The 19,150-nt window shown below is 40.2% G+C and overlaps 1 protein-coding gene across 2 annotated transcripts in view; it reads right to left on the minus strand.

The window, feature by feature from the left end:
• LOC110536788 (rab GTPase-activating protein 1) overlaps positions 1-19,150 on the minus strand; it is a 174,342-nt gene that overhangs the window by 144,160 nt on the left and 11,032 nt on the right. For both annotated transcript variants that reach the window (XM_036936954.1, XM_036936955.1), the window contains 4 exons: positions 18,773-19,052; positions 18,055-18,268; positions 8,759-8,933; positions 2,284-2,441 (listed from right to left, as the gene is read on the minus strand). In XM_036936954.1, coding sequence (XP_036792849.1) covers positions 2,284-2,441; positions 8,759-8,933; positions 18,055-18,268; positions 18,773-19,052 — 827 coding nt within the window. The remainder of the gene's footprint in view (positions 1-2,283; positions 2,442-8,758; positions 8,934-18,054; positions 18,269-18,772; positions 19,053-19,150) is intronic.

Raw genomic sequence — 19,150 nt, forward strand, 5'->3', positions numbered from 1 at the left:
TAATTAATCGGCCATTCCGATTAATCCGTCGACCTCTAGTACAGTGCCTTTGGAAAGTATTCAGAACCCTTGATTTTTTCCACATTTAGTTACATTACAGCTTTAACTATAAGAATGGCAAAAAACAGCAATCTACACACAATACCCCATAATGACAAAGCTATGCCTCAAAATTGAGTTCAGGTGCATCCTGTTTCCATTGATCAGCTTTGAGATGTTTCTACAACTTTATTGGAGTCCAACTGTGGTAAATTCAATTGATTGGACATGATTTGGAAAGGCACACACCTGTCTATATAAGGTCCCACAGATGACGGTGCATGTCAGAGCAAAAACCAAGCCATGAAGTCGAAGGAATTGTCTGTAGAGCTCCGAGACAGGATTGTGTCGAGACACATATCTGGGGAAGGGTACCAAAACATTTCTGCAGCATTGAAAGTCCCCAAGAACACATTGGCCTCCATCGTTCTTAAATGGAAGAAGTTTGGAACCACCAAGACTCATCCTAGAGCTGGCCGCCCGGCCAAACTGAGCAATCGGGGGAGAAGGGCCGATGGTCACTCTGACAGAGCTCTAGAGCTCCTCTGTGGAGATGGGAGAACCTTCCAGAAGGACAACCATCTCTGCAGCACTCCACCAAACAGGCCTTTATGGTAGAGTGGTCAGACGGGAGCCACTCAGTAAAAGCCACATGACAGCCCACTCTGAGTTTGCCAAAAGGCAAGATTCTCTGGTCTGATGAAACCAAGATTGAACACTTTGGCCTGAATGCCAAGCGTCATATCTGGCGGAAACCTGGCACCATGGTGGTGGCAGCATCATCATGCTGTGGGAATGTTTTTCAGCAGCAGGGACTGGGAGACTAGACAGGATCGAGGGAAAAATGAAAAGAGCAAAGTACAGAGATATCCTTGATGAAAACCTGCTCCAGAGCGCTCAGGACCTCAGACTGGGGCGAAGGTTCACGTTCCAATAGGACAACGACCCTAAACACACAGCCAAGACAATGCAGGAGTGGCTTCGGGACAAGTCTCTGAATGTCCTTGAGTGGCCCAGCCAGGGCTGGAACCTTTCCACCTTGCTTCCTCAGGGATTCGAACCAGTGACCTTTCGGTTACCTGCTTCCTGCACCATACATAAACGTCCAAACATACAAAAAATAGATGATGACAGCTCTAGTGTAAAGATTGATGTTCTAACATAAACCCACATTTATCATACAGTCCATGATGAACCCTAATGTACCATCCAGTCCACAGAAAAAACACATTTATCAAACAGTCCACGATGAACCCTAATGTACCATCCATTCCACGATGAACCATAATGTACCATCCAGTCCACGATGAACCCTAATGTACCATCCAGTCCACGATGAACCCTAATGTATCATCCAGTCCATGATGAAATCTAATGTACCATCCAGTCCATTATGAAATATAATGTACCATCCAGTACATGATGAACCCTAATGTACCATCCAGTCCACGATAAACCCACATTTATCATACAGTCCACGATGAACCCTAATGTACCATCCAGTCCACGATGAACCCTAATGTATCATCCAGTCCATGATGAATCCTAATGTACCATCCAGTCCACAATAAACCCACATTTATCATACAGTCTACGATGAACCCTAATGTACCATCCAGTCCACGATGAACACTAATGTACCATCCAGTCCATGATGAGCCCTAATGTACCATCCAGTCCACGATGAACCCTAATGTACCATCCAGTCCACGATAAACCCACATTTATCATACAGTCCACGATGAACCCTAATGTACCATCCAGTCCACGATGAACCCTAATGTATCATCCAGTCCATGATGAATCCTAATGTACCATCCAGTCCACAATAAACCCACATTTATCATACAGTCTACGATGAACCCTAATGTACCATCCAGTCCACGATGAACACTAATGTACCATCCAGTCCATGATGAGCCCTAATGTACCATCCAGTCCACGATGAACCCTAATGTACCATCCAGTCTACGATGAACCCTAATGTACCATCCAGTCTATGATGAGCCCTAATGTACCATCCAGTCTACGATGAACCCTAATGTACCATCCAGTCTACGATGAACCCTAATGTACCATACAGTCTACGATGAACCCTAATGTACCATACAGTCTACGATGAACCCTAATGTACCATCCAGTCTATGATGAACACTAATGTACCATACCACACGTAGAGACTAAGGACAATGACTCTAGTGTACAGATTGATAAGATGAATGCCATGGTTGCGATGCACCATACCTAAAGGTCCCTTTCCCATCATCCTCCTTGATCTCTAGACTGACGGTGAAGGTGAAGACGTCGCTGTCTGGCGTCAGGGGCGGAGCCAAGCCCGAGAGGAGCGTCTTCTTGGCGGACCGCCTAAAGGCCGTGGCAAAACTGTACAGTATCCTGCTGACCTGTGGAGTTCACACACACACACACACACACACACACACACAGGGATTGAATATCAGTGACATACACACACACCATTAGAGTCCTAGAGCGTTTTTCAGTCATTGGGAGACATGATAGAGTATCATAGATAGGGCTGAGCTGAATTCTCTCTCTGTATGTAGTGTGTGTGTGTGTGCGATTGTGTGTGTTTCAGTGGAGGCCCTGTGCCCCCACCAGGCTGGACTGGCTGTCTGGAAGATGACATGGTGGGGTCTGGACTGTCTGGAAGATGACATGGGGGGGGTCTAGACTGTCTGGAAGATGACATGGGGGGGGGGTCTGGACGATGACATGGGGGGGGTCTGGACTGTCTGGAAGATGACATGGGGGGGGGGTCTGGACGATGACATGGGGGGTCTGGACTGTCTGGAAGATGACATGGGGGGGGGGGTCTGGACTGTCTGGAAGATGACATGGGGGGGGGGGGTCTGGACTGTCTGGAAGGTGACATGGGGGGGTCTGGACTGTCTGGAAGATGACATGGGGGGGGGGGGGGGGTCTGGACTGTCTGGAAGATGACATGGGGGGGGGGGGTCTGGACTGTCTGGAAGATGACATGGGGGGGGGGGGGGTCTGGACTGTCTGGAAGATGACATGGGGGGGGGGTCTGGACTGTCTGGAAGATGACATGGGGGGGTCTGGACTGTCTGGAAGATGACATGGGGGGGGGGGGGGGTCTGGACTGTCTGGAAGATGACATGGGGGGGGTCTGGACTGTCTGGAAGATGACATGGGGGGGTCTGGACTGTCTGTCGAAGATGATATGGGGAGGTCTGGACTGTCTGGAAGATGACAAGGGTGGGGGGTATGGACTGTCTGGAAGATGACATGGGGGGGGGTCTGAACTGTCTGGAAGATGACATGGGTGGGGGGTCTGGACTGTCTGTCTGGAAGATGATATGGGGGGGGGGTCTGTACTGTCTGGAATATGACATGGGGGGGGTCTGAACTGTCTGGAAGATGATATGGGGGGGTCTGGACTGTCTGTCTGGAAGATGATATGGGGGGGGGGGGGTCTGGACTGTGTCTGGAAGATGATATGGGGGGGTCTGGACTGTCTGTCTGGAAGATGATATGGGGGGGGGGTCTGGACTGTGTCTAGAAGATGATATGGGGGGGTCTGGACTGTCTGCCTGGAAGATGATATGGGGGGGTCTGGACTGTGTATGGAAGATGATATGGGGGGGGGGGGGGGGGGGCGTATGGACTGTGTCTGGAAGATGACATGGGGGGGTCTGAACGGGGGGGGGCTGGACTGTCTGGAAGATGACAGAAGGTCCTTCACACCAGGACAGTGTAAAACAGAAGCTCCTCCACACCAGGCAGTGTAAAACAGAAGCTCCTCCACACCAGGACAGTGTAAAACAGAAGGTCACACACACCAGGACAGTGTAAAACAGAAGGTCACCCACACCAGGCAGTGCACAAATCACAAACTGGCTAAGTAGTGGCAGATCTCAGACATTCTGGAAGAGTTTGAGACAGAGCCGAGCAAGATTGTAGCTGTGACTGTTGATAATGCTGTTAATATGAATGTTGCCATCAAGAGGCTCCACATCCTAAAATTAGGATGCTTTGCGCACACATTGAATGTGGCAGAGCAGAAATCAGAGCAGTGGTCGTGTGGTTCAAGAGATCCTCGATGTCCAAAACAGTCTGGAAGGAAAAGCAGCAGCTCCTTGGTAAGAAGCCAGCTCAATATATTTTTTATTTTACCTTTTATTTAACGAGGCAAGTCAATAGAGAACAAATTCTTATTTTCAATGTCGGCCTAGGAACTGTGGGTTAACTGCATTGTTCAGGGGCGGAATGACAGATTTTTACCTTGTCAGCTCGGGGATTTGATCTTGCAACCTTTCCGTTACTAGTCCAACGCTCTAACCACTAGGCTACCCTGCCGCCCCAAAATAATATTAAAATATTATTTTGAAATTCACACATTTAATTCAATATTCAAGTATGCGGTAATAAATGTATGTTGTTTTTTGTTGTTGTTTCAGACCTTCCGCAACACTCACCCATCCTTGATGTCAGGACCAGATGGAACTCTATCTAATGATAGAGAGATTCATGGAGCACTATCCAGCAATCCAAGCAGCAGCCTTGGAACCACGACTGTGAAAAGCAATGACCAAGGACAACCTGGACCGTCTGAAGGACGAGGACTTCCACCCACTCACGCCGCCAAACATACTCTCGTAAAACTGACTCTCCTACCGATCCTCGACTTCGGCGATGTCATTTACAAAATAGCTTCCAATACTCTACTCAGCAAACTGGATGCAGTCTATCACAGTGCCATCCGTTTTGTCACCAAAGCCCCATATACCACCCACCACTGTGACCTGTATGCTCTAGTCGGCTGGCCCTTGCTACATATTCGTCACCAGACCCACTGGCTCCAGGTCATCTATAAGTCTATACTAGGTAAAGCTCTGCCTTTTCTCAGCTTACTGGTCACGATAACAACACCCACCCATAGCACAAATTCCAGCAGGTATATCTCACTGGTCATCCCCAAAGCCAACACCTCTTTGGCCGCCTTTCCTTCCAGTTCTCTGCTGCCAGTGACTGAAACTAATTGCAAAAATCGCTGAAGCTGGAGACTCATATCTCCCTCACTAACTTTAAACATCAGCTATCTGAGCAGCTAACAGATCGCTGCAGCTGTACATAGTCCATCTGTAAATAGCCCACCCAATCTACCTACCTCATCCCCATATTGTTTTTATTTACTTTTCTGCTCTTTTGCACACCAGTAATTACTTCGCTACTATGGGCAATTTATTGCCTTACCTCCTCATGACATTTGCAAACACTGTATATAGACTTCTTTTTTTTCTATTGTGTTATTGACTGTACGGTTGTTTATTCCATGTGTAACTCTGTTGTTTGTGTCACACTGCTTTGCTTTATCTTGGCCAGGTCACAGTTGTAAATGAGAACTTGTTCTCAACTAGCTTACCTGGTTAAATAAAGGTGAAATTATTATTTTATTTTTTTAATAAATAAGGCTGAGGAGTTTGTCCAGCTCATGATAATCCTCTATACATCCACACTGTGTCATGTGAAAAGAATGCCCCCTGTGGTCAGATCAAACCCATCCTCCACAAACTGGAAGAGAACTTCACAGTGAAGCATGAAGATATAACGTTAGTGGCAACCATCAAAGAGAAGGTGTGGGAGAACCTCTCCGAGTGCTATCAGGATGATGACATTCAATCCTTCCTGCATGAGGACACAGCAATGGACCCGAGATTTAAAGGGAGGCTGGTGAGTGACGCCACCTGGGACAGGCTGAGGAAGGCAACTGTTGAGGCCAATGTGAGGAGCAACACCAGGGCTGTCAGAGGAGCCGGAGCAGACAGACACAGAGCACCAGCAACAGGAGGAGTCTGAAGGAGAGGAAATGGAGGAGACAGTCCCTCCATAGTACAAAACAAGGAGTGCCTTGGAGGAGCTGTTCTCAGAGGAGGACAGGGAGTTGAGGTTGACGATCCAACAGGACACCTCGTCCCTCACCCTCAGCGAGCGTGTTGACCTTGAGGTGGAACTCTATAAAGGCCTGGCTCCCAACCCCATCATCACAACCTAGTCTATAATAGTGATTCTATCAAAACATGACCGTTTCTTTTGCTGTAAATAATTGTATATTTTATATTATTTCAGAAAAAAAAGCTGTTAATTCTGTTCTTAATTTGTTTGGGGTTTTTTTTCATAAAAAATAACCGAAAGAATACTGTTAAAGTACCGGATGGATAAGCAGTATCGGTAAGAGTAGTAATACCGTTAAAATGTTAACGATACCCATCCCTACCCAGGACAGAAACACATTTAGATCCAACCAAATTATGAGAAAGCAAAAAGAGAACTATTTGACACACTGTAAAGAATCAACCAAAAAAACGAAACAAATTGGAACGCTATCTCAATCAAATGTATTTATAAAGCCCTTTATACATCAGCCGATGTCACAAAGTGCCGTACAGAAACCCAGCCTAAAACCTCAAACTGCAAGCAATGCAGATGTCTGGCCCTAAAACAGAGAGTACACAGTGGCAGAATACCTGACCACTGTGACTGACCCCAAATTAAGAAAATCCATGATTATGTACAGACTCAGTGAGCATAACCTTGCTATTGAGAGAGAGGCCATAGCCTGTCTTCTCTCGAGAGCCATGTCTGCCTATTTATTTAACCTTTAACCTTTATTTAACCAGGAAGGGCTGATTGAGATTTAAAATCTCTTTTTCAAGAGCGTCCTGGCCAAGATAGTAGTAATCTAGTAAAACCCATAGAATTCACAAGAGTATAACAAAATCAAAAACAACTAATTAAAATCATTGACAGGTCAGGGAATCAGTCTCAAGATCATTCATCAGTGATTTAAAAATACCAATCGGGACAAGTTCTTCCAGTCTAAAAGTATTTTGTAAGGCGTTCCAAGACGAGGGCGCAGAGTACATAAAAGCCCTTTTACCAAATTCGGTTCGGACATTTGGAACAGTTAGCAGGATAAAGTCCAGCGAACGAAGAGAGTACCCACCACATTTCTGAACAATAAAAATGCCCAAATAAAAAGGTAATAAACCCAAAATGGCTTTGTAAATAAAAGTATACCAGTGCCTGAACCTACGAGTGACTAGAGAAGGCCAGCCAACCCTGGTATACAAAGTGCAGTGGTGCGTAAGGGTTTTGCAGTTTAAAATAAATCTCAAAGTGCCATGGTAAAGGGTGTCAATTGATCTCAAACACTGAGCGGAAGCATTCATATATAAAATATCCCTATAGTCTAGTAAAGGCATAAATGTAGCTGATACTAGCCTCCTTCTGGCTTCAAAAGAAAAACAGGCCTTATTCCTAAAATAAAATCCCAAATTCAGCTTCAATATTTTTGTAAGTTGTTGAATATGCAATTTAAAAGAGAGGCCGTCATCAATTAAAATTCCAAGATATTTATATGAGCACGTGCCTATGTGTACACTGCCCGAGAAAAATGAGGTGGAAACTGAGCTGCACTTCCTAACCTCCTGCCAAATGTATGACCATGTTAGAGACACATATTTCCCACAGATCACACAGACCCACAAAGAATTTGAAAACAAATAAACATTGATAAACTCCTATATCTGTTTGGCAAAATACCGCAGTGTGTCATCACAGCAGCAAGATTTGTGGGCCGTTGCCATGAGAAAAGGTCAACCAGTGAAGAACAAACAACATTGTAAATACAACCAATATTCATCTGTTTATTTATATTCCCTTTCACACTTCAACTATATGCACATTGCTACAACACTGTACAACGCCAATAATATAACATCTGAAATGTCTATATTATTTTACAACTTTTGTGAGTGTAATGTTTACTAATGTTTCCCTTGTTTATTTCCCTTTTGTTTATTGTCTATTGTCTATTTTAAGCCCTTTGAATTGAATTGAGGGGTATATAGATGGGCGGTAGCGAGAGAGAGGGGTAGAGAGAGAGAAGTAGAGAGAGAAGTAGAGAGAGAGAGAGGGAGAGAGAGGGAGAGAGGGGTAGAGAGAGAAGTAGAGAGAGAGAGAGGGTAGATAGAGGGTAGATAGAGGGAGAGGAGTAGAGAGAGGGAGAGAGGTGTAGAGAGAAGTAGAGAGAGCGGGGTAGAGAGAGGGAGAGAGAGAGAGAGGGGTAGAGAGAGAGAGAGAGGGTTAGAGAGAGGGGTAGAGAGAGAGAGAGAGGGTTAGAGAGAGAGAGAGAGAGAGAGAGGGAGAGAGGGGGAGGGGTAGAGAGAGGGAGAGAGAGAGAGAGAGAGAGAGGGGTAGAGAGAAAGAGAGAGAGGTATAGAGAAAGAGAGAGGTAGAGAGAAAGAGAGAGAGGTAGAGAAAGAGAGAGGGGTAGAGAGAAAGGTAGATAGAGATAGATAGAGAGAGAGGGGGTAGAGAGAGGAAGAGAGGGGTAAACAGCTGACAGGGAGAGATATTTCCTCTCAACATGAATGTTTGGGCATTGTGTGTGGGCAGCATGAGAAAAGTGCTGTCCTAAGAATCTGGTACTGTGAAAAAGAGTAGGAACTCTGGCTCCCCCTGCAGTTCATGATTTATACTGCAGTTAAATGTGTACGGAAGTGTAGTTTGGCGAAGGAAGACCAAGGCAACATGGAGCTAAACAACTCAATCACTGAAAGTGAATTACTTACCACTGGGCTTTTGTAAAGGCTATGTGCAAGTGTTGATGTCTCAGTCTGTCACCATCCCCAAATCTGTGTGTGTGTGTGTATGTGTATGTGTGTGTCCTCACCGCCTCTTGGATCTCGCAGCGGAAGACATGTATACGGAAGATCTCTGCGTTGTAGTGGCTCTCTGTAAAGGCAAAGCAGTCAGTCTCAGGCGTGCCGTCATGACCACGCACACAGAACATGATCTTGTAGATGGGGTAACTGGCTATCTCTGTGCTTGTCTGGGGGTCCAGCAACCTGCAGAGAAACAGGCAGGTAAGGTTATGGCTGTTATAGTTCCAAGTTAATTGGTAAAAGTAAAATATAGATTATACACAGATTATATACAGCCTATATAGAGAATACATACAGACTACATACAGCCTATATAGAGACTAGATACAGATTTTATACAGCCTATAAAGAGACTACATACATATTATATACATCCTATATAGAGACCTTATACAGATTATATACAGCCTATATAGAGATTACATACAGATTATATACAGCCTATATAGAGACAACATACATATTATATACATCCTATATAGAGACCTTATACAGATTATATACAGCCTATATAGAGATTATAGGCTGTATATAATCTGTATGTAAAGAGACTACATACAGATTATATACAGCCTATAGAGACTACATACAGATTATATACAGCCTATATAGAGAATACATACAGACTACATACAGCCTATATAGAGACTAGATACAGATAATATACAGCCTATATAGAGACTACATACAGATTATATAAAGCCTATATAGAGACTACATACAGATTATATACAACCTATATAGAGATTACGTACAGATTATATAGAGACTACATACATATTATATACAGCCTATATAGAGATTACATACAGATTATATACAGCATATATAGAGACTACATACATATTATATACATCCTATATAGAGACCTTATACAGATTATATACAGCCTATATAGAGATTACATACAGATTATATACAGCCTATAAAGAGACTACATACAGATTATATACAGCCTATAGAGACTACATACAGATTATATACAGCCTATATAGAGAATACATACAGACTACATACAGCCTATATAGAGACTAGATACAGATAATATACAGCCTATATAGAGACTACATACAGATTATATAAAGCCTATATAGAGACTACATACAGATTATATACAACCTATATAGAGATTACGTACAGATTATATAGAGACTACATACAGACTATACACAGATTATATACAGCCTATATAGACTACGTACAGATTATATACAGCCTATATAGAGACTAGATACAGATTATATACAGCCTATATAGATACTACATACATATTATATACAGCCTATATAAAGACTACATACAGATTTAATAGAGACTAGATACAGACGATACACAGATTAAATAGAGCCTATATAGAGACTACATACAGACTATAGAGAGACTACATACAGACTACACACAGATGATTATATACAGCCTATAGAGACTATACACAGATAATTTACAGCCTAGAGACTACATGCAGATTATATACAGCCTAAATAGAGACTACATACATTTTATATAGAGACTACATAGACTATATAGAGACTACATACAGACTATACTAAGATTATATATAGCCTATATAGACTACACACAGGTTATATACAGCCTAGAGACTACATACAGACTACATACAAATTATATACAGCCTATACAGAGACTATATACAGATAATATACAGCCTATATAGAGACTACATACAGATTATATACAGCCTATATAGAGACTACATACATATTATATACAGTCTATATAGAGACTACATACAGATTATATACAGCCTATATAGAGACTACATACAGGCTACATACATATTATATAGAGTACATACATACCACATACATATTATATAGACTACATACAGATTATATACAGCCTATAAAGAGACTACATACAGATTATATACAGCCTATATAGACTACATACAGACTGTATACAGCCTATATAGAGACTACATACAGACTACATACAGCCTATATAGAGACTACATACAGACTATACACAGATTATATACAGCCTATATAGAGACTACATACAGACTGTATACAGCCTATATAGAGACTACATACAGACTACATACAGCCTATATAGAGACTACATTCAGACTATATACAGCCTATATAGAGACTACATACAGACTATATACAGCCTATATAGAGACTACATACAGACTGTATACAGCCTATATAGAGACTACATAGACTACATACATATTATATAGAGTACATACAGACTACATACATATTATATAGACTACATACAGATTATATACAGATTATAGAGCCTACATACAGATTCTATAGAAGACTACATACAGATTATATACAGATTATAGAGACTACATACAGATTATATACAGCCTATATAGAGACTACATACAGACTATACACAGATTATATACAGCCTATATAGACTACACACAGGTTATATGCAGCCTAGAGACTACATACAGACTACATACAAATTATATACAGCCTATATAGAGACCATATACAGATAATATACAGCCTATATAGAGACTACATACAGATTATATAGAGCCTATATAGAGACTACATGCATATTATATAGACTACATACAGATTATATAAAGCCTAGAGACTACATACAGATTACATAGTCTAAAAAGACTACATACAGATTTTATAGAGACTACATACAGATTACATAGTCTACATAGACTACATACAGATTATATAGATACTACATACAGATTATACACAGATTATATACAGCCTATATAGAGACTACGTACAGACTACATGCATATTATATAGAGTACATACAGACTATACACAGATTATATACAGCCTATATAGAGACTACATACAGACTGTATACAGCCTATATAGAGACTACATACAGACTACATACAGCCTATATAGAGACTACATTCAGACTATATACAGCCTATATAGAGACTACATACAGACTATATACAGCCTATATAGAGACTACATACAGACTGTATACAGCCTATATAGAGACTACATAGACTACATACATATTATATAGAGTACATACAGACTACATACATATTATATAGACTACATACAGATTATATACAGATTATAGAGCCTACATACAGATTCTATAGAAGACTACATACAGATTATATACAGCCTATAAAGAGACTACATACAGATTATATAGAGTCTACATAGACTACATACAGATTATATACAGATTATAGAGACTACATACAGATTATATACAGCCTATATAGAGACTACATACAGACTATACACAGATTATATACAGCCTATATAGACTACACACAGGTTATATGCAGCCTAGAGACTACATACAGACTACATACAAATTATATACAGCCTATATAGAGACCATATACAGATAATATACAGCCTATATAGAGACTACATACAGATTATATAGAGCCTATATAGAGACTACATGCATATTATATAGACTACATACAGATTATATAAAGCCTAGAGACTACATACAGATTACATAGTCTAAAAAGACTACATACAGATTTTATAGAGACTACATACAGATTACATAGTCTACATAGACTACATACAGATGATATAGATACTACATACAGATTATACACAGATTATATACAGCCTATATAGAGACTACGTACAGACTACATGCATATTATATAGAGTACATACAGACTACATACATATTATAGAGACTACATACACACTACATACATATTATATAGAGTACATACATACCACGTACATATTATATAGACTACATACAGATTATATACAGATTAGAGCCTACATAGACTACATACAGATTATATAGAGACTACATACAGATTATATACAGCCTATATAGAGACTACATACAGATTATATACAGCCTATATAGAGACTACATACAGACTACATACATATTATATAGAGTACATACAGACCACGTACATATTATATAGACTACATACAGATTATATACAGATTATAGAGCCTACATACAGATTATATACAGCCTATATAGAGACTACATACAGATTATATACAGCCGATATAGAGACTACATACAGACTACATACATATTATATAGAGTACATACAGACCACATACATATTATATAGACTACATACAGATTATATACAGATTATAGAGCCTACATAGACTACATACAGCCTATATAGAGACTACATACAGATTATATACAGCCAAAATAGAGACTACATACAGATTGTATACAACCTATATAGAGATTACATACAGATTATATACAGCCTATATAGAGACTACATACATATTATATACAGCCTATATAGAGACTACATACAGATTATATACAGCCTATATAGAGACTACATACAGATTATATACAGCCTACATAGAGACTACATACATATTATATACAGTCTATATAGAGACTACATACAGATTATATACAGCCTATATAGAGACTACATACAGACTACATACAGCCTATATAGAGACTACATACAGACTATACACAGATTATATACAGCCTATATAGAGACTACATACAGACTGTATACAGCCTATATAGAGACTACATACAGACTGTATACAGCCTATATAGAGACTACATACAGGCTACATACATATTATATAGAGTACATACATACCACATACATATTATATAGACTACATACAGATTATATACAGATTATAGAGCCTACATAGACTACATACAGATTATATAGAGACTACATACAGATTATATACAGCCTATAAAGAGACTACATACAGATTATATACAGTCTATATAGAGACTACATACAGATTATATACAGCCTATATAGACTACATACAGACTGTATACAGCCTATATAGAGACTACATACAGACTACATACAGCCTATATAGAGACTACATACAGACTATACACAGATTATATACAGCCTATATAGAGACTACATACAGACTGTATACAGCCTATATAGACTACACACAGGTTATATACAGCCTAGAGACTACATACAGACTACATACAAATTATATACAGCCTATATAGAGACTATATACAGATAATATACAGCCTATAAAGAGACTACATACAGATTATATAGAGCCTATATAGAGACTACATACATATTATATAGACTACATCCAGATTATATACAGCCTAGAGATTACATACAGATTACATAGTCTACATAGACTACATACAGATTATATAGAGACTACATACAGATTATACACAGATTATATACAGCCTATATAGAGACTACGTACAGACTACATGCATATTATATAGACTACATACAGACTACATACATATTATATAGACTACATACAGATTATATACAGCCTATATAGAGACTACATACAGATTATATAGAGACTACATACTGATTATATACAGCCTATATAGAGACTACATACATATTATATACAGTCTATATAGAGATTACATACAGATTGTATACAGCCTATATAGAGATTACATACAGATTATATACAGCCTATATAGAGACTACATACAGATTTTATACAGCCTATATAGAGACTACATACAGATTGTATACAGCCTATATAGAGACTACATACAGATTATATACAGCCTATATAGAGACTACATACAGATTATATACAGCCTATATAGAGACTACATACAGATTATATAGAGACTACAAACAGATTATATACAGCCTATATAGAGACTACATACAGATTATATACAGCCTATATAGAGACTACATACAGATTATATACAGCCTATATAGAGACTACATACAGATTATATACAGCCTATATAGAGACTACATACAGATTATATACAGACTACATACAGATTATATACAGCCTATATAGAGACTACATACAGACTGTATACAGCCTATATAGAGACTGCATACAGACTACATACAGCCTATATAGAGACTACATACAGACTATACACAGATTATATACAGCCTATATAGAGACTACATACAGACTGTATACAGACTACATACAGACTACATACAGCCTATATAGAGACTACATACAGACTATATACAGCCTATATAGAGACTACATACAGACTATATACAGCCTATATAGAGACTACATACAGACTATATACAGCCTATATAGAGACTACATACAGACTGTATACAGCCTATATAGAGACTACATAGACTACATACATATTATATAGAGTACATACAGACTACATACATATTATAGACTACATACAGATTATATACAGCCAAGAGACTACATACAGACTATATAGAGACTACATACAGATTACATAAACTATATACAGCCTATATAGAGATTATATCCAGCCTATATAGGAGATTATATCTAGATTATATAGAAACTATATAGAGATTATATCCAGCCTATATAGGAGATTATATCCAGATTATATAGAAACTATATAGGAGATTATATCCAGATTATATAGAAACTATAAAGGAGATTATATCCAGATTATATAGAAACTATATAGAGATGATATCCAGCCTATTTCCAGCCAATATCCAGATCATATACATCCTATATCCAGTTTATATCCAGATTAGAGGTCGACCGGTTATGATTTTTCAACACCGATACCGATTATTGGAGGACCAAAAAAAAACGCTTTTTATATATATATATATATATTTGTAATAATGAAAATTACAACAATACTGAATGAACAATGAACACTTATTTTAACTTAACATAATACATATATAAAATCTATTTAGTCTCAAATAAATAATGAAACATGTTCAATTTGGTTTAAATAATGCAAAAACACAGTGTTGGAGAAGAAAGTAAAAGTGCAATATGTGCCATGTAAAAAAGCTAACGTTTAAGTTCCTTGTTCGGAACATGAGAACATTTGAAAGCTGGTGGTTCAATATTCCCAGTTCTTCAATATTCTCAGTTATTAAATTTTAGGTTGTAGTTATTATAGGAATTATGATGTGTCTACTATTTCTCTCTATACTATTTGTATTTCATATATACATATATACATATATATACACATTATTGGATGTTATTGGATGACTATTGGATGTTCTTATAGGCACTTTAGTATTGCCAGCCTAATCTCCGGAGTTGATAGGCTTGAAGTCATAAACAGCGCTGTGAGTCAAGCATTGCTAAGAGCTGCTGGCAAACGCAGTAAAGTTTGAATGAATGTTTACGAGCCTGCTGCTGCCTACCACCGCTCAGTCAGACTGCTCTATCAAATATCAAATCATAATTATAATATAATGAACACAGAAATACGAGACTTTGGTCATTAATATGGTCAAATCCGGAAACGATAATTTCGAAAGCAAAACGTTTATTCTTTCAGTGAAATACGGAACCGTTCTGTATTTTATCTAACGGGTGGCATCCCTAAGTCTAAGTTATTCCTGTTACATTGCACAACCTTTAATGTTATGTCATTATTATGTATAATTCTGGCAAAATAGTTCGCAACGATCCAGGCTGCCCAAACTGTTGCATATACCCTGACTCTGCTTGTAATGAACACAAGAGAAGTGACACAATTTCCCTAGTTAATATTACCTGCTAACATTAATTTATTTCAACTAAATATTAAGGTTTAAAAAATATATACTCGTGTGTATTGATTTTAAGAAATGCATTGATGTTTATGGTTAGGTACAGTTGTGCAACGATTGTGATTTTTTCGAGAATGTGCTTTTGTTAGATCATCACCCATTTGGCGAAGTAGGCTGTGATTCGATGATAAATTAACAGGCACCGCATTGATTATATGCAACACTGAACAAGCTAGTTAACCTAGTAATATCAACCATGCGTAGTTAACTAGTGATGCAAGCCTGTGACCTGTGCTTGAGACGCTCTGTGGCGCCAAACACAATTCGCTTGAATCACTTCAAAATGCACCTGCGTGAGAAACAGCTAGAAAGGTACGTTATCTTGTTTGTTTGACTAACGTTAGCTAGCCAATTACATAAGCTAGCTATAACCTAAAAACTATTCTAGCATCATTCAGATCTATTATTTTGCTGCCACAATTTGTAACGGCAATTAGCTATCCAATATAGACAAGTATGTTGATGATAGAATAGTAATATTAGTTAACTATGTGTCTAACAAGTTAGCTAGCTAGTTTGTTTGGAACTGTATCAAGTGCTAGCAAGATAGTTACATTTATCTGTCTTTGGTTTGATTTATTTTTCTCAGATGAGTTTATTGAAATATTTCCAGCCACAGCAGCGAAAGAGAAAGGTGGAGTAGGGACAAGAGTGTCAGGTAACGTTAACTTAGCTAGCTAACGTCAAATCAGCCTGAAATAACTTTCTTTAGTTAGGCAACTCTTTAAAAGCATAAGCTATCATTTTTATAATAGGGTGTATGGCTTACTTTACAAGACAGAGAAGAGGCAGAATCCCGGGAGTGAGGTAGGGATGTATGAGGGACAGAATGGAGCAGAGGAAAGGAGAGAGCCAGGAGTGGAGACAGAAGGAGAAAATGAGAAGAGAGCAGAGAGAAGGAGAGAGCCAGGAGTAGAGACAGAAGGAGAAAAGGAGAAGAGAGCAGAGAGAAGGAGAGAGCCAGGAGTGGAGACAGAAGGAGAAGAGAGCAGAGAGGAGAGAGCCAGGAGTGGAGACAGAAGGAGAAGAGAGCAGAGAGAAGGAGAGAGCCAGGAGTGGAGACAGAAGGAGAAAAGGAGAAGAGAGAAGGAGAGAGACAGGAGTAGAGACAGAAGGAGAAAGGGAGAACAGAACAGAGAGAAGGAGAGAGCCAGGAGTAGAGACAGAATGAGAAAAGGAGAAGAGAGCATAGAGAAGGAGAGAAACAGGAGTGGAGACAGAAGGAGAAAAGGAGAAGAGAGCAGAGAGCAGGAGAGAGCCAGGAGTAGAGACAGAAGCAGAAAAGGAGAAGAGAGCAGAGAGAAGGAGAGAGCCAGGAGTAGAGACAGAAGCAGAAAAGGAGAAGAGAGCAGAGAGAAGGAGAGAGCCAGGAGTGGAGAAAATGAGAAGAGAGCAGAGAGAAGGAGAGAGCCAGGAGTAGAGACAGAAGCAGAAAAGGAGAAGAGAGCAGAGTGAAGGAGAGAGCCAGGAGTAGAGACAGAAGCAGAAAAGGAAAAGAGAGCAGAGAGAAGGAGAGAGCCAGGAGTAGAGACAGAAGCAGAAAAGGAGAGAAGGAGAAGAAAGAGGAGTAGATAAAAGGAGAGGAAAGGAGGAGTAACGCCAAGTAAGCACCACCGGCAACCCGGATGGGACCAAAGACACACATGCGCGCAGACACGTGCACACAGACACACATGCGCGCAGACACGTGCACACACGCACACAGACACACATGCGCGCAGACACGTGCACACACGCACACAGACACACACACAATATTCTCCGGTGTTGGTTTGTTTGACAAGCAGTCCTGACCTGACGGTGCCCTCTGAGACGCCGGGCACAGATAGGGTGACGTCCAGGGGTAGCTGGCACTGCCCTCTGAGGACGGTCATCATGCAGAGAGCTTCCACCTCACTGCGGGGGGCATTGACCGAGGCACAGCCCAGGTAGGTCAGCTTATTGAAGACCACACTGTCCTCGTCTGGGATGGGTGTACTGGGGCTGCACTCCGATGATGACTCATCCCCTGTGGAAGTCAAAGGTCACATAGAGAGGGTCTAGTGAGAGGGAGAGACATCAGATTAACCCTGAATCCAAAATCTAACCGTAGACCCTACCCCTAGGACATTGGCTATACAGAATTGATATTTCCACCCAGCCAATCAGAAGACAAGATGAAGCTATTACCGAGGTTCTGACATCTATCCAATCCTCTCATATCTACAGAAGTGTCTAAGGTGTAGAGGGGCCCATTCAATACAGCCAGCTGGAGATTATTATTTTGTGTTAAAAAAAAACACTCCAGGCCACTCTTGAATGTCTAGAAATAGATAGATTACCATGTGCAAATGATCATGGATCTATACATGTTCCAATATGAGCACTTTTTCTTGACCACAAATAGATTTTGACAAACAAATCCGTAAAAAAATAAATCTGCTGAATTTCGAAATCCCAATATGGCCCTTGAGCTAAAACATTTCCCTACCCCCGGTGTAGGGGTTGATTTGGTATCCTTGCTGTGACTCACCGCGGTACGATCGTTCATTTAGCTCGCTCTCCTGTGCACCTTGTGCGGATTGGACGGGCAGAACCATCTCAACTTTTGGCAGGGTGTTGAGGGGGTCGCTGAGGGGGTCAGGGCACGGTTGGGGTACTGCTGTGGTGCGCTGGGACACATGGTCCCCCCCTCCCACCTGGTCTCCCCAGCCACCACTGCCACCGCTCAGAATCTGATCAGCTACAGAGGGGTCCATCAGAACATCCTCCAGCTCCTTCTGCAACTGTTGCTCACTGCCGTTTCCCACAATCTGTCACACACACACAGACACACACACACACAGACACGGTCAGGCGGGTGGATGCACACAAACAGACAGAGAATCCCAGAGGCAGACACACACACAGA

This window comes from Oncorhynchus mykiss, chromosome 12 (genome assembly GCF_013265735.2).
Source record: "Oncorhynchus mykiss isolate Arlee chromosome 12, USDA_OmykA_1.1, whole genome shotgun sequence".
NCBI classification, from domain to species: domain Eukaryota; kingdom Metazoa; phylum Chordata; class Actinopteri; order Salmoniformes; family Salmonidae; genus Oncorhynchus; species Oncorhynchus mykiss.